General features: G+C 30.5%; 1 protein-coding gene across 1 annotated transcript; it reads right to left on the reverse strand.

Annotated features, from left to right (window-relative positions):
* Positions 1 to 9,228: 9,228 nt before the first annotated feature.
* LOC107167464 (uncharacterized) lies at positions 9,229 to 24,926 on the reverse strand. The gene is made up of 3 exons (XM_015516512.2): positions 24,236 to 24,926; positions 13,374 to 13,710; positions 9,229 to 10,913 (listed from the first exon to the last, which is right to left on the reverse strand). Exons 1-3 carry the CDS (start codon positions 24,338 to 24,340, stop codon positions 10,489 to 10,491), a joined length of 867 nt encoding a protein of 288 aa, XP_015371998.1. The 5' UTR covers positions 24,341 to 24,926; the 3' UTR covers positions 9,229 to 10,488.
* Between the last annotated feature and the right edge of the window lie 674 nt (positions 24,927 to 25,600).

Below are 25,600 nucleotides of genomic sequence, written 5' to 3' on the forward strand. Positions count from 1 at the left end.
TATACTTTTTGATAAGTAAAAGTGTATATTTTAAAATGTCTTAGTACATATTATTTGCTTGTTATTGTTTAGCGCACTTATCAATTAATATTAATAATTATACATCTGATATATTATACTACACTCAAGCACCTAGGTATACGTTAAATAGCTATATTCATCATTATTTTAATTAAAAAATTATAGCGTCATTGTCAAGTTTACTAGTGTAGAACGACAGTTTTTTTATATTTTGTAGTTTTGAACAACATTTTCGAGACTTACGTGGTTAGTAGATAGATAAGGCACATTAAGTATTTACAATGTCCGCCATTTTATTATAAAGTATATCATTATTTTGTGGTTTGTACCAATGCGATTAGTGATTAATGATTATTATAGGTATAGCATTAAATTATCCGTATGAATATATATTTATGTGACAATATTTAATCTATAAATAAAATATATTTAAATAGTCCTTGATTCAAATAATTGTGTTCATTTTTGATTATTTATAATTATTATAGTATAATATTTATATAGTATATACATATTACATGTGCTATAGTATTATAGTTATGACGTATTAAACCTGTGATTAAAATTTAATTATTTTGTTAATGACGTTTACATGCACACTTTCCATACACCTACCACTGTTTAAAATTATTTTACTAGTATATTTGACTCACAAAACAATATTAAATCAACATACAACCACGTGGTTACGTTTTCAATTTAGCCTGCACGAAAAATATGTGTATAAATAATAACGCGGTGAAGTTTAATAATATGAATGTAAGAAACACGTTATATTTTATGCATAAGAACAACAGTAATGGAAAACCTTCGTTCGGATTAAGAAAATCTTATAATTTGCATACATATAAAAGTACCAGACACCTTCAACAATACAATAATATTGTGGTATGCGTGGTACAAATTCTATTAATTATATCTCTTACACGTGATGTATCGATAATATATTTATTTTTTTTTTTATGTCAAACGCTTTTATTTGATGACAATCACGATCGACAAAATGGTATTATTCGATTTGCTGCAACGGGTTACAGTATTATAATTATTCGTGTACAACGAGTTGAATAAAAATATTGGCTGGCTAGGTGTGATGCGGTCGTACGCTCAACTGCGGAAACGCTTTTTAATATTTTTCGACGTGAAATCCTTATGATGATAAAATTAGTAATAAACCGTTTTCGTGGCCGTTTCACGAGAAACAAAATGAACAGATATGCGGAACCGCTGCTTATGGGCACGGATGATGGTGGACGGAACTCTGTTTCCGATCAAGATGGGCTCGTTCGGCTATGATGAGCGGCAAGGCGCTGATGACCAGCGTGCAGGCGCTCAAGCTGTCCGCTATATTGGCGCTGAATAAACTGGCGTCGGACAGTGGCGGCCACAGCGGAAAAACGTATGAGCTTATCAACGTGCCACCGTAGAGCGGTCACGGCCCACACGGTCGTTCGTTGAGGGCCTACACCATGGCATGAGGCCCTCTTTCGCCAGCGGAAGCCCCACCAATGCCCAATCTATCGGCCGACGGGCTTAATAATAAATTGTAGGGCCATTATAATATTATTATGTACTTATATTGCGGTATGCCTAATTTATTTATTATTTAATAAATTCATAAATTTATAATATATTTATTGTAAAATTATGTAGGTAATCGCTAAGAAAATAAACATATTACAGCGCATCAAATTATTATTATTGCATTTTTAGCGTTTGTTTAATATATTTTTAATTTATTATATATACGACGACATTGTTACATGATTAAATTATAACTTTTATATCATAATTAATTTATAAGAATTTTTAATACATACCTTTACAAACCACAATATTATAAATAATGAATACATTTTTTTGTTGGAAATAAAATTGAAAAACTCGGATTTGACCCGATGTCTTATACACTCAGTTTCGTACACGCCGGCCGATGTTGTCGCATATACAACACAATATTAATTGTTGTTATATTACTTTGAATAATTATAGTTTTTTAATTGTTACACATTCATTATTTTATGACGATGTTTATAATATAATATGTTCGGTATAATATTATTTCTGTTATACTTATAATATAAACTTATATATTAATAGTTATTATAATGTTATTTTATCGAGTTACTCAAATTAAGCAATAGCGAATGTTGTACGTTATTTATTAACGAAACAAATCGGTTTTGTGCGAGCGAAAGAAAAATTAAATATTATATTCAATGAAAGTTAATTTCATTTTATTCGGTAGATCACACATAAATAATAACAGTTCGCAAGCATTTTAGGACGGTCATTCACTAAATCGTTTTACTGGTGTTGCTTGGTATTCAAAGTTTCACTTTATAGTTTAGATGATAAACGTTTATACTTTATGATAATATGAATAATATAAGATGCGTTAAAAATATAAAAGGTGGCCTAATTAATTGCGAAAGCCATGCACCTAAAACTATTTTTAAACAAAGGTTTTTATAAATAACCTACTTTGAAAAAATGAAATATTTATGAATTCGTGATGCAGAAGAAACGCGTAACTATATTATCATGATGCGCGTCCATTTATGTTGCAGATTAATGATAGGCGTAACGTTAAACGTATATGCCTAAGCATAGAGATCCGTTTATTAATCACTCCAAAATAATTGTATAATCTTACTTTTTTGTGCGACCGCTTACAAACAAGTTCGACTGGAGCAGATTAAAATACATTTTCTGAAAATGAATAGGTCTTTAAAATAATATACCAAGAATCTTACAAACAGTGAAACACAGTATGGCATAAATGTATAGAATACCATTTCACAAATAATTTTATCAGCACCTGATCGTTCACCCAATGAAATATATATATATATATAGGTATATATATACATATATATATATATATTATTATTATTATTATTATGATAAAAAGTGTTAAGATACTAAAACTACATAATTTAACACATTTTTAGGGTATGAGCCTCATTTAAAATAATCATATTGAAAAATATATTAATTATAAAATGTACAATTTTTATAAAGTGCAAATAATAATATTATTTTAATAATTAATTTGTACGGAATAAAAATATATTTGCGATGGTTTAGAAATAAATTAACATTCTATCTTCATCGTAAGTAATTTTGTATAGTAGTAAGTAAACGCGTAGTGTGCTTATGAACATTATTAATATTGTCCCTTGTAAAAAGCACACATTTTGATTGATGTGGAGAGCAATAAAAATACTGTCAGATTTTTATCAGAACATTAAAATTAATTCGTTGTACGCGTGCAGTATTTTACGTTAATGTGCAATAGACCATGCACGCGTAAAAATATGTTGTCCAGTCTAAATTAAAATTATTATTCAAATTGTGTACAATTGTGTACATTTTATACAACACATTAAACAAATATTTCACTTATTTACCCAATATATAGTAACAGTACATACAATTAGTACAAATTATTACCCAATTATAATCACGTGAGCTTTTCATCGGTTAAAAAGTTCACAAATATAACGTATACTTGAAAATACTGTTTTTTATGGACACTTATTACAACAAAAAAAATTTCAATCAAATATTATCCTCGTACCTCGTTACGGATAACTTCATAATTTTTTATTAAGACCATTGCCAACAGCTTTTACGAAATATCGAGTCACTTTTAAAGCATAATGATGGTTAGTAAACAATATATTTTCAATATTTTAGTTGCTCATCAACGATAAAAATGCTTCCCGAATTTTATTCCTGTTTCTTAAATTAATCGTAACACGAGTAGTTTTGTGAAAATACGGATCGTAAAAAATGGTATCCTTGTGGGTGATCGGCTGTAGTAAAAACAAGAACAACATTTAGAGTTATGTAATATAACAATACTAATAATAATATCTGTTTCGCATTCTAATATTCTACACAGCTCATCAACTTTATCGACGTTCTACTCGTACAAAAACCAATTACGCCTCGTACACGATTATTCGCGATATTGTTTTATTATGCACGAGAGACTTGGCTATTTTAGAGCTTATACAGCCATACAGGACACTTTTTTCTTGGTTATTATGTCCTAAATTCGCATATCACTTATATAATTATATATATTACATAAGATATTTGATTTCCATCTGTAACTCCTCGGCGACGACTAATGTAAGTATTACACTGACTGCAGGTGTGTAGGTAGGTATAAACTATAAACAATAATATGTTGCTCATAAAATTTTTAATTTTTTTTTATTGGTGAATCATTTTTTCTGTTTATTAGACAAGACATACCTGGCAAATTTGTAGTCTGAACGTCATATTATCGTGAAAATACGCACCGTATATAAAATGGTATCCTAGTGGGCGATCGACTATAGTAACAATAATCGTAATATAATAATAATATTAATATCCGTGTCGCATTCTACACATATGATCAACTTTTTAATGTTCCATACAAACCAATCTCTCTCACACCGTACACGACTCGTCACAATATTACTATATTATTATTATGCGCGCGTGGTATATATATAACATAACATGGCTTTGATTTTCATTCGTATCTCCTCAGTGTTGACTAATGTAAAGTATACACCAGCTGTTGTTGTAGTTGTATGGGTATAAATAAAATAATAAACTATTCCTATTTGATATCATATATTATTATATACGCGAGTGTATCGAATGAAAACACACTGTCACTTAATAAACGAACGTATTTCTTCCACGGAATGTGTGTCAAGTGGAGATGTGTCGGCACAATTATTATTTTTTGCGTCCGGTACGAATGCAAAATTAATTCGTACACTCGGAACGATACAAATATGTGTCTTCATACGTAAAAGGTAAAATATCATATTATAGGAGTACGTATATAATATAGATGACTAGATTCGAAATTGTTACTTTCAAATATTAGGATAGGTAGCTATTTTAAAACCATCACATTTTGAAAAAAATAAGCAATACATTTGTATGCTGCACATTTTATAATATAATATAACGATTGTGCACTACCTACAAATATTTAGAACGCACAGGGGCTCAGACATCGTTTGGGGATATCGACTTTCATAGTAGTGCATTGTATAGTAAGGGCGATTGTAGTCGTCTTTTAAAACATATAGTAAACATGTTGTACACATTGAATTTAAGTGACATTAAATACATCGATATATAAGTTACATTGTTAAAAATATAAATTATTGTATTATTTCTATCATTATTTACTTTAGATAGTATATTATATAATTTATCTAATAATAAAAGCAATTTAATAATTTAATAATATAATGTTAATTCATTATAGTATTTAAAAAAAAAATAATTTTTATTTAAATTTGTTATTTAATTGTTCATTTTAACGTTTAACTAAACAAAAAAACAATATTAATTTTTGAAAGACTGTCATAGTCACCTCTTTTGAAGTGTTTGAAGTGTCATTTGGCATCTAACTGATGCTAAATGATTATCGTAAAAAAATAGTATAGCTTAAAATGTACAGTATAGAAATTTATTCCCGAGACATATTTGACGCTATGTACAACATAAAAATAATTTGTTCCTAAAATGTATGAAGTACTATTAACTACATAGACATTTATACCTGCAATGTTTTGGGCGCAATTCACAATTTTCTTCTGTCGTTAGACGTGATTAACTTTTTTCATAATGTATATTATAATCTTTAATATTGCATTATCGCAACGTTTTATTTTTACTGATTTTTTGATCTCGATTTCACGCACTTCGCGCAGGCGTAAATAATATTTTCAGAAAAATAACAATTGTATTAAGATCAAACATTTTAATACCACAGATGGAGAAGGAACTCAAACACTCGATTCATATCCAACTGTTATGGCTGTTAACAGGTTGTCAATTTGTAATACATTTTCTCGGGATATTGTTCTTATACGAACGCGAATCGCGGAAGTATATTCTATTTTTATTGTACCTAGTTCGATGCGCTGAAGAGGAACCGTAGAATAAAATTATATGTTATTCTCACAATAATAATTACAAATTCTCGCTCTACTTTGTTCATTATTCGTAATAATTGTTATCGTTCTTGATGAAACAAAAGACAAACATTACTTGAGAAATAAACCACATTTTGATTTAAAGAAATACAATTATATTTAGCTAAATTGAATCATTAAACATTGACGTATCAACTAAATCAAATTAATTATTTTTAAAACTCAGATGATAAGGTTATGCTTTCCCTTGGATGGTGATGGTAATATAAATAATTTAAAATTATGGGGGAGATATAGTATAATAATTATCACTAAACACATTTTGTTTAATATAATTTTTAAATTTAAGTTATGAGTTAAAATATTAGAAATCACTATTACGTAAAAATATATTTACCGCATTTATGCACTTACATTCCAAATTATAGAGATCAGTCTCAGATTTATAATTTAAATAATGACAGAATTTTATCCGATAATACACCCAAATTGAATATAAAAACTAGTTAATATTTGGTTTATTTATTGATATCGTAAATAAATACGATACCGATAAGTAAATAGGTATGTAGTTTATTACTATGACTTATTGCATATAATATATTATAATATATAATATATATTATTCATTTATTTATCTATATTTAATTATTTTTTAACATTTTATTCTCTAACTTTATTTTTTTGACATAATGTTACAGAAATAACTTATTCTTATGTCAGAAAATGGGAAAAGAACATTTTTACAAATTTTTTTATTTAGATATTATTTTGTGGAGTTAGTTAAGTATAATTTTTTGAACCGATCGAGGTCTAAATTTGGATCAATTTAACTCAACTGTAATACGTCTTAAACTCACCATATGTTATGATCATAAATGAAGAATGATCTTTTACAGAAATATATGTAATACAATTAGTATTCATCTACCATTTTAATAACATATTAATATACAAATATTTTTTTTTTTAATACCTATAAAATCTAAGAAATCTAGCTGCATTAACCATCCCAAGTAACCTAACCCTCCTCGTCGCCTCAAGCGACAATGGTATAGAGGCCTAATAAACCCTTAATCCAAATAAAAAAGAATAATAGTAATAACAAAAAAGAATAATTGTATACAATAAAATAGTTAAAAGGTGAAATTTTCATCGGTGGGTGACTTCTTCATTCAAAATTTTCAATTTTCTTTTTGTAAATTAGCTCATACTCGTATTGTGCTGATTGTGTATATTATTATTAAAGAAAAATATATATTAAATATGAAATATGAAATTAAATTACGAAAGTAATATGTCATAAATTTAAACAAGAATTTAAATAATATAGTATTTTAATCATTACTATTACAATTTAGTAAATTTATTATTAAGACAATAGGTATTAAATTAATCTGTATTAATTATCTATTTACATTTAATATATTTTCTTGATAACATAATTAATTAAAAGTTTAATCTATTATAATAAATCTGTATTTACGTATCACAGTCAATTATCATAATTTATTATTGTTAAAATTTAAATATCAATATTAACAATGAATAATAATAGATTTTAATTTAATATAAGGATAACTGTATTGATAAATATTATTTTTTAATAAGTAAAACATCAACAGTTTGATCATTTACGTATTTTCTGCTGCATCACAAGGTACTTGAAGGGGCGATAAACATTTCCATAACATAAATGTGAAAACAATTTATACTAATATTAAAATATTAATGACAAAATAATAGTCTACATATTTGAAAATAATCCAATTGTTTTCTACAATATATTTTTAATAATATGTGGAAATTATTTCTGGTATCTATACAATTTGGAGGAATAAAATAAGTTTGTCACTTTGGTCTTTGACTGTCATTTTTACATTACACGATGCATATAAACTAAACTTATATAGACTAACCTTTGCCACCAGGTATCCATATAAAGTATCTGCATGACCAATTTTGTGCATATTTTTGCGTTACTTCTTCCTTGAAGTATTAAACAAAATTACTTGTATGAAATTAGAGCCAATATAAATACTTAAATATGCTAACTAGAAAAAAAGTTAATACAGATTTTAGAAATAAAAAGGTTATTTAGTATAACATTATAGGTACAAGATATAATGTAACATAGTAATAAATCCGTGCAGTTAAGACTTGAATACTTTTTAAAACTTACCAGGCTGTCATAAAGTATACTATAGGTACCAAACATTCATTGTGTTGAAATATATTAAAATATTAAATAAAATATTAAATTTATAAATGTTATATTATTATTTTTATTTTGTTCTTTGTATTCAAGTCGCAGTAATGTTTTTTATTAGCGTTTAAGAGATTTTATTTTGTAATTAACAATAATATTATAAAATTTAGACTATATTCTCGATATCATATAATGTACAATAGAATATTAATTTAATAGTAAGCTTCTCGCCACCACACTTAAACTAAGTTTTCAGAAAGTTCAAATAATTTTATGGAAAACAAATGGAACATTTTGAAATATTTCATGGCCCCTTATTATTTTTACAAAATTTTAAAAATATAAGACTTAATTATAATTTTTTTTTTGAATTAGGCCTCGGAAACTGTGACAATTGGCAACAATGGGTTTAACTCTAAATTATTTACATGTTATATAAGTTACATATTAAATACTATTGATAAGGTTGGACTTAGTAATAAAAGTTATTTCAATTATAATAATAATGTACTGCAAGATTCGAAATCTATAATTCTAAACTACATTTATATCAATTTTGTTTTACTCGAACGATAGTTACAAAATTTTGGCTGAATATATACTTATGTAGGTACACACTGTGCATAAGCCCTTGTTAACTTCAGAGTAGTTTTTATTTTTGAAGTTATACTCACTAACTAAGCTACATATCAGCTTATGGATAGCTGATGAAGAAAAAACCACAAAGTAAAATATGTTACCAAAATACATTTTCTTATAAAACCAAAATGACTAAATCAGACAACTTATAAACCAATTGCAATAATTTAATATCCAATAAATAATAATATGTAAATACTATAACTAAAACAACCACGGTATATGTATACTATAACAGTATGTAACATCAAAATACCTATAATTGTAAAACATTTAAACGTATGCTGACACAAATGATAAAAAAATTATATTTAACTTACAGTATAAAATAATTAAAATAAATGTATACTAATAATTAACATATTATTACTTTTAGGCTAATGACCTGTGATGTTGAAGCCTTTTATTCCAATAAAAAAAAAAATTATACTTGATGAAATAATAAATATCAATATGCTATTACCATAAAATTATTCAAAATTTTTAATTCGGACATAAATAGAAAAAACGTACAATTTATCGAAAATAAATTATTTATTGCATAAAAAAATGTTTAATCGTATTAATTCGTTGATAATCAATCACCTTATACGTAATAGTGTATTATTATCATAAACTATTATTATATAAATTAATCATAATATTGCACTAAACACCAGATTTTAGTAAAAAGTTAGCCAGTACAAAATTATCTTAATTTAAACATTACAGATCCAGAAATATACCTACTTATTATGGAACTTAATAACTAAAATTGTTTATTATCAATTATTATAATACCCAGATCGCTTAGATGATTTTTTTTTTTGTTTTACTTTAATGCTGGTTAATCGTTTTTACAGATATTTTATTTATAGAATTCAGGATTCAATAGTAAATATATTTTTAATTTTTGGCTTTATGGCTTATGGTAATTTTTTTAATTTATTTTTTTTAGCAGCAAATTAAGGTATAATAAAATAAAGTCACGCGCAGAAATGATTTCTATGGTATGAAAATTAATAAATGATTTTTTCAATTTATTTTCTTTGAATAATCGTTGATTTTCCTTATCTCTATATCAATTGAATAAATGCTCCATATAGGCCATAACAGCCATAACAAAAGATGAATCGGTTAGTTACTTGCCAAATTGTATTTATCATAAGGTAATTAAAATATATCCATTGTGAGTCGTAAAATATTTATAATAGGTAGTAAATAATGAATATAAATAAATATAATAATCCCAAATTGTATTTTATGGTTATATATAGTTTATAAAGTGCAGCGTTAAATTTATTCGTAGTAAACGGTGTCCATTAAAACCTTAAATTTTCACATAAATTCAAATAGTACATCCAAAATAAAATTTTCTAATTGTTAGCGTTTAGGAGTATTTTAATTAAAACGTACAGATAATTTTTTCTACTGTGATTTCCTGTGTTTTTATTCTGTTTAATTCCTTAATTTATGGAATTCGGATTATGAAACGGTCTTTAGTATTTTAATTTAATATATTATATAATTATATGGGTAAGTGTATCAATTTACTAAGCATTTTCGTCTTTTTTTTTTTGAAACAGTTTTAGATCATTGAGTTTCGGACACTGGTTATCGCCGTCATAGTACCTACATGTCACCACTATTGCCACTGCCGATAGCAGTTGCAAAGCGCTACGGGTACTGGGCCTGGGACTGGGGCTGAGACGAGCCGTACGACGACGAGTAGTCCTCGGACGTCTGATGGATTCTGTAGACTGGCATGGCGGGTGACACGATGTCTACCGTTTTCCGGGACCCCGGATACCGTTCCACGTCCGCCGGATAGTTGTGCACGCCAGAGATGTCCACCACCGCCTCAGCGCACTGCCGGTGTGGCACCAGCGTGCTCTCCTCCATCAGTGTGGCCGTTAAGTGACTGCCACCGCCCTTGCCACCGCCACCGCCACCGCCCTTCATGCAGCTGTAGATTGCCAGAGCCAGCGCCGCTCCAGCAGTCATCAAGGCTTTGCTGGAAAGAGCCATCAGAGCGCTGGCTCCGACTGCAGCCATCGTGCCCGCCGCCCAGTACAGCCCGTGGTGGTCTTTCTTTTTTCTACCTTTCAGTTTTCCGAAAAAAAAAAAAAAAAACAAAAAAAATTCAATATGAAAGATCGGCTAGACATTGGTTTTCAAATTTTCGGATTATTCACTCAAAATAACCACAGAAAGCCCAAAAGTGTGATCCAATCACAAACAATAATTTATCAAACCTTAGTTACAAAGTTTCTGTGTACGTATAGGTTATTGATGCATTTCAAATATAAAAAACAAAACCTTGAATTTTAGTAAAAATTGTCTTGTTATAAACTGGAACTAGATGATTGCAATTTTTTTTAAGCTTCCTTACATTAGTATGGAAACGAGAAAAATCAAAATAATCAGCTACCAGAAACCATAGGCAGGAAATAATCAGATCATTGCCAACGGGCAACAAATAACAACACACGAACTAACAGAATTTCAAATTTTTAAAATTAAACTGTCGTAAAGTAGTGGTTTCTTATTATGAGGTAATGTAGATGGCCGCGGTCTGCCAAGCCTGCCGCAGCTGAACCGAATAACTGTGTATCTTAAATCTTACCCAACGCGTAGAATCGATGAATCATAGAAAAAAAAATCACCCTAAGGTACTCAGAATCTAACAAATAGATAAATTATTATACGAACCATCGTAACTTCGTAAGTACTTTAAAATTTTTAAAATCAATTTAGCGAATGGCGTTTTGATTTTTGTTAGGCGTTACACGTTCAAACATTTGTACAAAGATTTTTTTTACACTTCGTTTTTAGCTCGATCTATGTGTGACATATATAGGTAATATCTAGAAACGGTACGACACGTTGATGATGCGTGTCCTTGCGATGGCGTCACGCCGGTCTATTTCAATTTTAGATTTTTTTCCTCCTCAACAGAAGAACCTAATAAACCAGTTGACGGATAATATAATTGCCGTGTACCGCGTTTAATTTGTTTCCAAAATAATAATTACATTTCGTTATTGTTGACGTGCCTGTATACATATAATATATATACCAACACGTCGGTCGGACAATTGAGACGACTTTCACTTCGCCAATACCTATAGAATGCCTATGCTATACCTACAGTTAATGTATACCAATTATCGCGGGCAAAATCAATATAAGCAATAGAGAACTACTGAAGACGAACAACATGTTTTGGTACTTGTGTGTATACAATAATCGGTTATAACGTTAAATATTATACCTATGTTTATATTTTATTGACAATCGAATATCGCCATAGACGCGCCTTTTCAATTGCGCTTAATGCATGGAATAATAATACTGTCCACCTGATAGTATTTTAGAAAATCTCGAAGGGCCGTTAAAATGTTCTACTGATATGAAACTGGTTGCCGCAATGCCCATGTTACGATTTTAATGACAGCATTCAATATAATAGTATACAGTCAACAAACGTGATAAGGTCATTATTATTTATTAATATTAAAATTCATCCAATATGGACTACTATAGCAAATCACAGGACGATTGATAAATATTTCTCGAAGGCCAAGACTACCCAATCCGACCTGAGAACAATAAAAAGACTTGAGGTAATAATATTTACATTAAATGCAGAAAAAATCGTATAATCAAGTGGGTGTCTATGACGTATAGTATAATATACCATTCTGTATTATTATTAAATTAATAAATATCATTATAGTTTTAGGGGCGTCTCCTGGGCACATTTGTCAACTACATAGCAAAAACGTATGGTTTAAAGTTGCATGTCTTTGCTTAATATAGTTTTAAATAGCTTCTTATAAAATATCTATTTATTTTTGTAAGCAAGTTTTAAAAAGAAGTTGTTACGCAAAGACATAGTAAAATTTAGCTTTAGAATAATTAATTTTACTAAATATTAGAGTGAATTGACCTATTGTCAAATGCAAAGGTAAGTAATATAATATAATTACCTACCCTCATAAGCTTTTTTTAATGATTTAATTTTGAAGCAAGTTTTAAAACTAGTTTTAGAAAAAATTCTACATAAGACCCTAAATAATATTATTACCTTTAACCATCAAAAAGCCCAATACCAATATTATTACAAGTCTATTATTAAAATCACAGAGTAGTTAAACAGAGATAGCACATGATGCGGTTACGATGTCTTCCGATAAAATCGACAATTTAAACCACATTAATAATGAGACAATTAAATATAACAAATTATTATTAAAACTTAACCACTTAACTTATTATTAATAACTTATGCGCATAATAATATGCATTAATAATTCATATATAGTTTTAATATGTATAAATAATAATTTAATCAGAAATAGTTCAGTTGCAGTAAAATATTGACTTAACGCAACTAAGACATTTTCTAAAAAGAGCTACAGGGCATATCCTATAGGGATGGTATGACTGCCTGTACCTAAGTTAGTTTTGCACTTAAATTCTTAGTTTGTTCAACAGTTTGGGCAATAAGTAATGCAAAGACTTGACGGTTAATAATAACATTATGCGTTTGGTCATACTCATTCTGAGAAACGGCAGAATCCGTTCGAGCATGCTGTTACCAACCGATCGGGCCGTCGCGTTGATAGGATTGAGGAGTCTGACCCGTAGATCGATGCTCTCGACGTAATCGTTGAGCCGTTTGGCGATCATGTGGTCCAGCTGGCTGGAGTTGGCCGCTTCCAGCGACTCGTTGCTCGGCAGCATGCCAGCTGACGGGCTGCGCCTCTGGAACAACGTGAATCCCGGATACACTTCGTAGCTCCGTTCGCCGTCCAAAGCGTCCAGGAACAATAGTACGTCCCTCTTGACACAAGTCATCGTGTAATTGTTCGAGCATCTCCCCTGTGGATCTTCCTGCAACAGCCCAACACATTCCACTCATTAAGCATAATTATTTGCGATTCTGTATGATATTACATATTATTATTATCGTACTACGTAATGTTTCATGAAATTTGGTTACCCGGGTGTACAATTATGTAGTGAAATGACAATTTTTTTTTTACACCAAATATTACTTTCTTCTACACAATTGTTAGTAATTAGGAAGGAATATATTAATGCTGTATAGTAATTGGTAATTATATATCAATTTGGTTTAAACTTTAAACGCATTAAATAATAAAAATAAATCAAATTAGTTCAATTAGGTATGTAGAATAACAATTTTTCAGGGGCATCGTATTCAAAAAATTGATTTTTAAAATAACTATATTATCTTCCACCGGCTACTGCTTATAGATAATATCCACACGTCAACTATAAAACATTATTTTAAATTTCATATCATAAATAATAAATATATATAAATACATCATCATATATTTATATTATTACTAAGTGTCTCCTTTATGGGTAATTATTATAATATACATATTATTTATTGATAGTATACTCTAAAAATGTAGGTATTCTGCAAAAAAATTATTCGTTCGAATATATCTAATACCGAAAAGTATGTACCTAATAATAATGATATGATGCATGGTGCATGTGTATAATTCAGCGATCATTAGCTGTGCTCACATTTGAATATTATTGTAATTGCTCTTATATTTTGTTAACTCAAACCGTACATAATATATCTCGTGTGGTTAGATTTCACGAGGAGAAAATGAGTTTTTCATCGATCGTTGACGACAGCGAAAAGTGCTCGTTACCCGGCACCCGCAGCTATAAACATGGGTACTACTTATACATATTGTAGAGTTACATGACACGCGTACCATCACAGATGTCCACGAATTCGAATTCCTGTACCTATACATAGATAAATCAAATAACAATATCATAATATCATACTTAGGTATATATTATGATTGTTTTCACGTGAAACGCATCTTGTGTGGCATGCGTGTTAAGCTGATGAGGATATTAGATGTTCTGTGTGTATGTAGGTATGTCTGCAATGTATAGAAGGTTATGCCGCAGATGTAGAGCACGTCTGATCCGATACTAATAACCGTATCATCAATATGCAGGTCATCGTTACAATAATAACAATGTATTCGTGTGTTATACAAGTAGCTACCTATATTTACTATACTATGTTTTGCGTACAAAAAGGGAAAACCATTAGGTTTGTTTATTTATTTTATTATCTATTATTATTGTTAATATTGCTACTCATTTTTTAAAATAAAATTAAAATTCGGTTTTATGTAGACGATTTCACGTGATTTGAGAAACATAATATTATATACATAAGTGATTCACCATAAGTGTGCATATAGGTATGATATGTATAATATAGAAAACAAAAATAAATATGCATATCATATTACACATATTGAATTATACGCATACCTACGTAAAAATTAGTTGAATTACAGTTTTCACTAGAATATGATTATAATCTAGGAACTCCCTACAATTCGATTGTATAAATTGTATCACCGAGTTTTTACAACTTTAACACATCACAATAATATCATAACTTTTCTTATATGGTTTGAATATATATATTTTTTACTATAGGTACCTATTTAAAAACATAAATTAATTTTAATTATTTCTGGTAATTATATTAATACTATACTCTCGTAGAATTCACCCTCATTCTTTCAGATATAAGGTAAGATATAAAATAATAAATATTAATTTAACCAATAACCATGAAAAATGTATTAAACCAGTGGTTCCCAATTGACGGTTCGCGGAACCCCAAGGGTCCAAGTGTTAATGTGAGAGTTCCGTGGTTATGTATTACTGAAGTGATATTTTTATTATATTTTAGTACAATTTTTAAATACGTATTGGCTTGAAATTCCAGGTATTTTGCGCAATCACTATTGAAACTCGATTATCGCTACAAAGGTTGACAATTAATGTATTATATGTATATATATATTTTTTTTTCATTTTATAATTAAACAAAATTGAAAAGTACGAGATCACAGATAAGGGATTCCCCGTTCAATTTAAGTTTTAGTTAGGGATCCGTGGCTCAATGACAATTGGGAACCACTGTATTAAACTATATTAAACACAATTCGTTGTATTAATATTATGGTATATTAAGTTCTGAGATAGGTGGTTACGTCTTATATCAATAATAAAATCCCATAAATACACACTATTGTTTCCAAATTTATTAATATATAAAATTATAGTAATATTTGTTATTTTATGTATCAATGAATTTATTTACAATTATTTATAACATAATATAAAATATTCTATATTTTATTCAGTAGAATATAGTTAAATGATTTATGTGTACCTACCTTATATAATATAATTTGAATATTTTCTTTCTAAACTGAAAAATCTTAAGAAATATTAGTATAATTAAAATACATTCATTAAAGTCTCTAACATTTGTAAGATGTATAAATATTAATCATGTATAAATTAGGATAATAAGCATTAACAAATGAAAATGGTAATTTTTTGAAAACATTATAATTACTTATTATACAATATTATACTTTTTTAAGTTTTAAATAGTTGACATTTAAAGGATATTTCAAAATAAAAACCTATTTAACTTCACTTATTAATTTATACATTAGCCATTGCCTGCTCATTAGCCATTATTTAACATTTTTGAAATCGTAATATTTCATATTTCAATAATTAAATTGTATACTTTATTTCTATATCCTTGTATTACATATTTACAATGGTAATTATTAACTGGTAATTAAAATATTTGTATTTAAGTATCCAAGTATTATATTATAGTATTACACAACATTTAACTGAAACTCTACTAACTAAATGTTTGATTTTTAGTAATAAATTAAAAATATCAACTTTAAAAATTATTTAATTTATTGAAATAGAAGAATCATATAATATTTTAAATAATTTGGGAAAGTTAAAATTATCGTTCAGTTTCCATTTGTATGTTTATATACATTAATTCGGCGACTGATGGATTTTTTTACCGAATTAATTTCATGATAAAAGAGTGTATGTGTGAAAGTAGTATAAATCATTTGTTCTTAAAATCGAAATAATAATTCTCAGAAATGACCCGAAGGAAGTCAACCACTATTGGTAATCCATTACCATATAAATGATAGACATTAGAATGAGAACAAAGGGAATCGTTTTTTATCGTGATTCGTGGTATACTATAACTAAATTATTGAAGTAGGTAACATGTTACGTGCATATTGTAATAATAGTAATGCCACTTTCGTCAGCTAAAATATATTCGTTAAATTATTCACAATTCCTATACACAAGAATTCCATACGAGTTACCGTAAAAAATCAGTTCTAAAATATTTTTTTTTTATCTTTTTATCATATACATATTATTATTATATACACAATTTGTAAATATTATTTTACAATAAGCGTATGTTTGGAGGTGACATGGCTTGAGCATCAGCAGATAAGAAGCCGCCAAGAAGTACGAGTAGGTCACGACACCAAGTTTAAGACGCCTTCTGGGGTCACCAGGAGAGTTGGTGGATAGCTCGTAAATCAGTGGATTACTATAGAACTTGGAATGTGTGCGTTTGTAGAAAGTTTTTGCAACGTTTTGGACTGTTGAAATCGCTAGATCTCTATGTAGAGTGTCGTTCGATGCATATTAGGGGGCTTTGGTTATTTGGCGGAGACATATTGAATAGACTTGGATTTTATTTAAGTTGGACTTTTAGGCTGCACCTCAGAGTTTAATACCGTCTCGGTTTGAGTAGGAGTTTGTATAATAGTAGCTTGTTTTTTAAGATGATGTGTTGAGATGTGAGGAGATAACTTAATTAGTGAGAGCGATTATTTAAGGAAAATCTTTTGTTGTGGGTGCGAGTTGCCCAAGTTAACCTGCAGTCTAGATGTAGACAAAGGTATCAGACATTTTCGGCGTTTGGGAGAGGTACATTATTGAGGTAGATGGGAGGTTAGACTATTTGCCATAGTTTAAACGTACAGTGGATGGATTGTGTTTTGTTTATATTTATCCCTCAGTCTTTATACCAGGTTGATAAGAGATTGAGATGATTTTGTACGCGGTTTGAGGCTATTTCAGGGTTGGCATGGATCGCTAGAAGCGCTTTGTCGTCGGAAAAGTCGCCAGTTGTAGTGTTGTGGGTGGTTGATTGGTCTGAGGTGAATAGATTGAAGAGTATAGGTGCTGTTACAGATCCTTTTGGTACATCTGCGTGGATTGGTGATACTTTGGATAATGAGAAGCCAGATCGAACATCAAAATGTCTGTTGTATAAATAGGATTTAAATAATAGAAAATAGTATGGCGGAAGAATAGATTTGAGTTTAAAGAGTAGGTCTTTATGCCATACTCTGTCAAATGTCTGTTATACGTCAAGGAAGGCACCTGAGCAAAATAAGCTTTTTTCAAGAGTATACGATATTTTATCCACTAAACGATGGATCTGGTGGTTGGTGGAGTGGTTTTGACGAAATCCAAATTGGGTATTAGGTATGCTGGCTTCTATGGTAAAAAGGATGCGTTTCAGGATATATAATTCGTTCGAAAAATTTTGAAAATAGGGGAAGAATACTGATGAGCCTGTATAATTTGGGAGAGTCATGAGGGTTTGTCAGTTTAGGGGATCATAGTGATGATTGAGAATTTCCAAAGAACAGGAAAGTATGACAGTCTAAGTATAGAGTTGAAAATGTGTGTTTAGAGAAGTAAGATGGGGGAGTTTCTTATTGCATATTCAACGTCACTAGGTCGAATATGTTTAGACTGGAGAATCATGGGTGGAGGGTGAGAGAGAGATTGGTTTACTTTTTCGATTTGAGAAGGAGTAAGAATATTGTTGTGATGCTTGAAGGTAGAATAGAGATGATGTCGAAATGTATTGGCTTTATCTAAATCAGTGACGGCCTAAGTACCATCGATTTTTTTTAGTGGAGGAACAGATTGATTTGTTCAGGAGATTTTTCTCGTTGTTCACCAAAGCGAGTTGTCGGTAGACGAGAGGGAGACAAGATGCTTGGTAAAATTGTCTGCACTAATAAAGGCTAGGAGTCCTTTGAGTTTATTATTTAAATTGTTAAGTTTGAGTTCATCCGAGGGTTATTTGGTTCTCTGAAAAGTTGCATGTGCTCTCGTTTGTCTGACATTAGTATTCTTATATGTTGGGGAGGATTTGTGGAGGGATTAGTAATTGACATTGGGGAGGAGCAAGACCAAGCAGTCTGTCGTATAGACTTGATTAGGAGGTATACGGCTTCATCAATATCGTTTGGAGATATTAAGCTAAATTTGAGGTTACATTAATTATGAAGGAAGGATTTGAATTTTGCCCAGTTCATTTGGCCTAGGATGAGACTTGGTTGTTTTGGTTTCGCAAGAAGGGCAGTATCAATTGTTAAGAGGATGGCTGAATATTTTAGACTTTTTTAAATTATACAAGTTTTATATAAAATATGATATACTAAATATTTGAGAAGTAAGCACTTTTCCGGCTCTGGAACATTTTCTGTTGTGGACATTTTCTATCTAACCTTCGAACGAATTCGATAACTGCAGTACATTTGATAAAATTTTAAAAATAACTCAAACAGAATAACCTGTGCGATCGGCAATAGTAACTAAAATGTACTGTTTTTTTTTTCGTTAGCATAATATTCATTATTCAATACAATTTAGTTTATTTTCTTTTTATATAAAATATGCTTTTAAATAGCATCTATAACTCAAAATTAGCAAAATAGCACTAAAAATCACAAATATGCAAAAATTAGCAAAATAAAATTTTGTATATGACATTAGATAAGTTTGAAACAATTTTGTATCTTACTCTGAATGTCCTAAGACCAACCAATAAAAATATGCATTTGCTAGAACTTCCAAGCCTTGGTAATTAGACTGTGGAAGCTGTTAGAAATTGTTGACATAAATATGTCCAAAATGTCTGGTTTTTTTCTGGGTGAAGTGGGCCAGTATGTTGATTGTGGCAGTGAGTGTACTTTATAGTTTCAATTTTGTGTTGTGAACCTAAGTAATTTTCCATGGGGATTGTTTACGCAACAGCCACATTGTATATTTTTAGCATTTAGATCACCTCCTATTATAAATTTAAGACCAACAGTAAGGAAGAAGTCGTTGAATTGGTTTAAGGTTATTGTGTGTCGTGGTGGACTATATACTGCAAATATATTTAAGGAAATGTTGCCAAGTGTTATTTGTATGCCACTGGCTTGAATTTGATCCATTTTGAATTGTGAGATAGGATGAATAGTAGGGAAGATGTCACTATGATGGCGGCTCCCGCGTATGCGGAGCCATCAGGGAGATTAATTTTGAAGATTTGGAACCCAGGTAGGTAGAAGTGTGTTGAGGTGGTGAAGTGGGTTTCTGATATAAGTATGATGTCAATCCTATTATTTTGTAATATGGCTAAGAGTTTGTCTTTGTATTTTGCTAGACCATTTGCGTTTCAATTTAGGATGAGGAGAGAGTGAGATGTTGCGTTATTATTTGGCATTGTTAGTGTTAATGAGATTTGAGAGAAAGGTGGTGAGGAGAGAAATAAGAGGGTTTATAATAGATTTGAATTTGTAAAGGAATTTTCGAAGTGAGGTTTCATTGATGTTTGTGGGGGTATTCAAATTTGCGGACTGGTGACCTTCAGTTACATTTCCATACGTACGTGACCTGGGTGCGTTTTCAGGGCCTAGTTGCTGCTGTTGTTATTCAGGATTGGTGTTGATATTGAGACTAGTAGGCGGCAGTGATTGCTAAGCTTTCTTGCTTAAGGTGTTTTTGTGTTTCCGGGAAATTGTTTGATATATTGTGTGCATCCCTTATAATTGGCTGGATGCACCCCTTAACAGAGGCTGCATTTTGCTGGTAGATCTTTGTGCACGATGATGAGTGGTGGTTTTATCCAAATTTGGCATATATGGGTGGGTACGTGCAGTATGAGCAATGTGTCCATAGCTTTGACAGTTTTTGCATTGTGGTATCTGTCGTTTTAAATGGGACTCTCCCATTTTTACTTTTGTATGTAAAATAGAAGTAATAGAGAAGATATCGAAATCGCCTTCTCCATAGGGTCTATTTAAATAATGAACATGGGTAACGAAGTTTTGATTCGGTGGTGTTTAACATTGGTGACATTTCTAACCATGTATCCTATTTCTTCTAGAGCTGTTGTCATATCAGATTCTGGAGTAGACGGGTGAAGGTTCCTTATGACTACTCTTAGAGGTTTGTTGGATTGGAGCTGGTATGTGTGGTACTGTGCATTGATTTCTTTCAATAAGTGAACGATTTTTTTTGTAATTGTCTGGGGTATTAGTTTAAACTTCTAGATGAGTTGAGGCCAATTTACACGAGAAGGTGTTTGGCCCGATGATTTGTTTAAATTGGTTTAGCAAGCCTATGTAGTTAATAACCCCTTTTATGAAAATAGGTGGAGGCAAAATTGTTTTCGGTGTGGTGTTGGTGGTATTCAGTTGCTCCTCGTTTTAATTATTAGATATGATGTTAAGGTTTTCAATGGCAGGCTTGTCAACAGATAGAACGCTATACCTGTTTGGCGTAACAAACGATTTAGCTTTCTTAATGCAAGCTGTATTGGATGGTGATTGTGGTGGAGTGGGCGATGTAGATAAGTAACATTTATTTTTATTTTTGTCTTCATTATTTTTGCTGATTATTTGGTTATTGACAATTTTAATTGGGGACATGGAGGCCTTATTGTCAGTGTTATCGGAGTCCAAAGATCACCGCGCGTGACGATGCCTGTGGTTGGTTTGTGCTTGACGTATGATTGTAATGATTGTGATGCGTTTTGCAATAGTGGAATGTAATTTATTTAGTTTAATTTATAAATAAATAAAATGTTAGACGATGTTACTTGATTTGAAGTATTTATCTCGTAGGTTAATCAGCTTACGAGTTTGTAACAAGAATGTCAAGTATTTTGTTGAATAAAATGAAAAAAAAAAATTCTGTTCAGTAGAAGTTTCAGAGCTGGACATAATTCGGGAGCGACGTATAAATGCGTGCGCACAATCGAACTGCCTGCGCGTGACAGTGTTGTAAAATATAATTGGAAAATTCAATTAAAATAATATATAGGTACTTGAACAAAAAAAAATAATAGAAAACTTAGTCAACGATGTAAATCTTGGCGGGTCGTTTTATGCTGATCCGACCCATTGTGTTAGGTGATAATAGTTTTTAACGAACGTGTTGAACTACATTAATGTAACACTAATACGTTTACGTATATTCTACAAGGCGTATTAATTTACCATATTGGTATTATTGGAATTAATTCGTTAAACCAATGTATTTGCTCCAATTTTGAACAATATAAAACAATGGAACAAATAGAAATACGAATACAGGATGATAAAAAAATAAAACCTAAAAGATTTTTCATCGGCCAACCATGCAGTACACGAATGGTTTATCGCCATTGTAAATGGTTTTACGGCAGTACGGATTCATTTATCCATGTGTTTAATGTTCTGAATTCTGATAATGAATTGTAAATCTAGGATAAAGAATATATGATAAGGAACTCGACACAGTGACACTGGTGTATAACAATAAAGAGAAAAAATAATTACAATATATATATACATATATTATATCTTTATGCCATCACGAATAATGTCATAGATAACTGGGTTATAAATTATAATATATATTAAATATGATATGTGTGTGTGTGTGTATAAGCTAAATCACTCGATTATTAGAATATTGTATAGTGAAATAGTCTCTATACTAGCTCAGGTCTGTCATTTATATATAAAAATAATTAAGTGATTCAAGTAACATAATAAGTATTAAATTATTTTTTTACTACCATATTTTAGTGAACAAGCCTTGTACGGTTTTTTCAGTATCAAAAATAATTTTCATATAATGATACATAATACATTTAAAATATTATCTTAATGTTTTTTATTATTTTTTACATAAAGGAATATCTATAAAGTATAGTTCTAAAAAATTTGGGAAAGATAATCATTTGTATACAGTATATTTTATAAAATGTGTATACATAATTAAAACTAAATATAAGATCTAATGATAATATTATAATTGGATACACATAAATTAAATTAAAATCCTGAGAATTGGGCTCAAAGCTTCCCCACTCGGCCACTCCAAGATTATAGGTCAAAATGGATATAATTTATATTGTGAAACATTTTCTGGAGGAAATGATCATGTCTATATATGAAGTTGAAAGAGTCAAGACTTAATAGAAGTCAGTGACAGTAGATTATATGAAAATAAAAATGAGACAATATAGTTGAAATTTCTATTCAGCCATCGAAAGGATATTGTAGAGTTATTGAGTGTTAAGATCTCTAACATAAAGATTAGGAATAGTCATAAGGAAAGTGTTCATTTTTAAGGACGGATGTTGCATAGAATAAAACTTACGGTAATTTCAAATTTTAAAAGTGCCATACTCTGTCTAGCGAGAGAGCACCCCACAGACTGACGAAAATCAGTTCCTCTGCACATCTTTACGTGACCCTCTGTTATTAGGGGTACCTGTTTCGAAAGCAAGTTGACCGAAGTATGTGCAGAATTGACAAGTTTTCTCACTGGATAGAATATAGGAATATATTATAATAAGTAAAATACTATAGTGATTTTTTCTTAAAACAGTGCCATTTTTAAAATTCTATTTTAATCATTTTATATGAATTTATAATAAATTCGCCACGACTTTTATGCCTCATCGTTGGGTTAGTTGGAATTAATTATAGAAATATGAATAAATTCTTGTTATAGGTACACACATGATTTAAATGATGTATAGATATTTAACACATATAAGTTAATAACTATACTGTCGAAGCCATTTCTTATACATATATAAAAAAAAAAAAAAAAAAAAAATGATAAGAAAAATCATCTAGTCCTCAATTTAGTTGTGGTTGAGAAAGTATAACATTTCTCGCAGTAAATTTATCTTGTAATAATTTTTTTTGTTTAACTCTAGGTCTCTGGGTAAAATAAATAGGTAACACAAATATCTTGTAAAATGTTTTCAAAATAAAATCATTTATCCTACTCTTTCTAAACAAAATCACTGAATAATATTTTGGGTATTCGATTTAATTCCTGATTAACACGTATACAAATTATAATGATTGTTGATGCAGTGAGAAATAAATAAACATAATATTATGGAGATATTCGACATAATATGCTAAATCTAAATTTTCCTGATAGAAAAGATAAAATAATTTGAATGAAATATAAATCGAAATTCATTGTCAATTATAAGTACTTTTGTTTTACCCGGCATGCATGAGTCATTTTGTATAAAATACTAAATTAGTAAATACTATTATTATATCATAATCGATAATATTTATCTATCATGATACGCGCACTATCGCCATAAAATGTCTTTTACAACTATAATATTAAATGTTATAAAATTATCAATGTAAGTATACCGCACCTGTACCGGGGTAGACGTTGTGACGTTGTCGGCGGCCAGCAGGACCGTTGCTCCGGCGATCAGGTACAGGACGACAGGGCACAGTGACAACCACGGCGGGTGCATATCTATCGTTGGACTCGGTGTGAGTTGTATATTATATTAATATACCGCTTTTGTAGTACCACTAAAATATTATTGAAAGTTTTACGGTGATGGCCGTTCGCCAAGGAGAACTATGACGACTGAAGTGCACGGAAGGTTAATGACTGACAACAGCTATGGGATATTATACCGCTAACGAGCGGCGCCGTCGTCGTCGGGGTGTGTGATCCGCCTCCGCCACCTCCGGTATATATGTATAATTATTGCTGTCTTTGCGTGAATTGGCGAAAAAACATTGTCGCGACAAGTGAACCGTCAAACAATAGCGTCGGTAAACGTTTCCACATAAAATCGGATGTTTTTTTTCTTCTCCTTCCCTCCCCCGTCGGCGGATTTCGTTTCGACGTCGTCGGTCTGTCGACCGGTTTATACCGCTGCAGCGGGTAAGCCTCGTATAATATATTAATATCTCCGCACCTTTTACAGACACCTATTTCATTTTACCGACAAGACGACGACAGAAATGATGAGTGTGAGCTGATGAAACTATACGACTACGATGATGCCTCTGCGGAACCGTTTTGCCAACTGGCGGCACGGCGGTGGCGTCCGTGGTCTGCAAAGCGAGCAGATTCACGATTATATTTTCGATGGAAGATTTCGAAAATCAGCCGGTTACGGCTTAGTTATAGAATACAATGATAATAATAATAATAATATATAGGCAGAACATAGGTAATTGCCATTATAATAATATATAGTTTAATGTTGTATTGTTGCCATTATATACATAAGCATAATATTATCTTCGTTGTGTTTGTTAACGCACGCGAATTTACGGAAAATTAAAAACAGTGAAAACGCGCTGGTTTTAAGCCCCCCGCGCAAACAAGCGTTCGGCATCGTTTTCACATGTACGCATGCATGATACGTATCAAACGAATCGCGGACGAAATCAATAATCAGGCCGGTGGTCCGCGCTCGTTGTGTAAAGATAATAATAATAATAATGTATAGTATACCTATAATGTACATGACGTGTAAATCGTACTCTCTCGCCGGTAGACTGGCTGGCGGTGATGTCCGGCACGAGTATAGTTTAATGAGTAAAAACAAAAGCGGATAAAAAACAAAAATTTTCCGACGTCAACAATATAGCTAAGTAGGTATTACAATAAAAAAAAAAACGGCCATCGCGCGCGCGAGCCCATTGAAATCATCGCCTCACGCCGTCCGTGCGATAATTAATTTTCCGCCGAAATCTCGCAGCCATCTATACCT

Source organism: Diuraphis noxia, unplaced genomic scaffold (assembly GCF_037042655.1).
Source record: "Diuraphis noxia isolate RWA-SAM2 unplaced genomic scaffold, SU_Dnox_SAM2 contig0005, whole genome shotgun sequence".
NCBI classification, from domain to species: Eukaryota; Metazoa; Arthropoda; class Insecta; order Hemiptera; family Aphididae; genus Diuraphis; species Diuraphis noxia.

What these genes read in the sequence shown, in the direction of transcription:
- LOC107167464 (XM_015516512.2), bottom strand. Translation starts at nt 24,340, where the DNA reads ATGCACCCGCCGTGGTTGTCACTGTGCCCTGTCGTCCTGTACCTGATC. An exon ending in CAACGTCTACCCCGGTACAG is followed by an intron (nt 13,711 to 24,235) that starts GTGCGGTATACT and finishes GGGCTGTTGCAG; the next exon opens with GAAGATCCACAGGGGAGATG. An exon ending in TCTGCCGTTTCTCAGAATGA is followed by an intron (nt 10,914 to 13,373) that starts GTATGACCAAAC and finishes GAAAACTGAAAG; the next exon opens with GTAGAAAAAAGAAAGACCAC.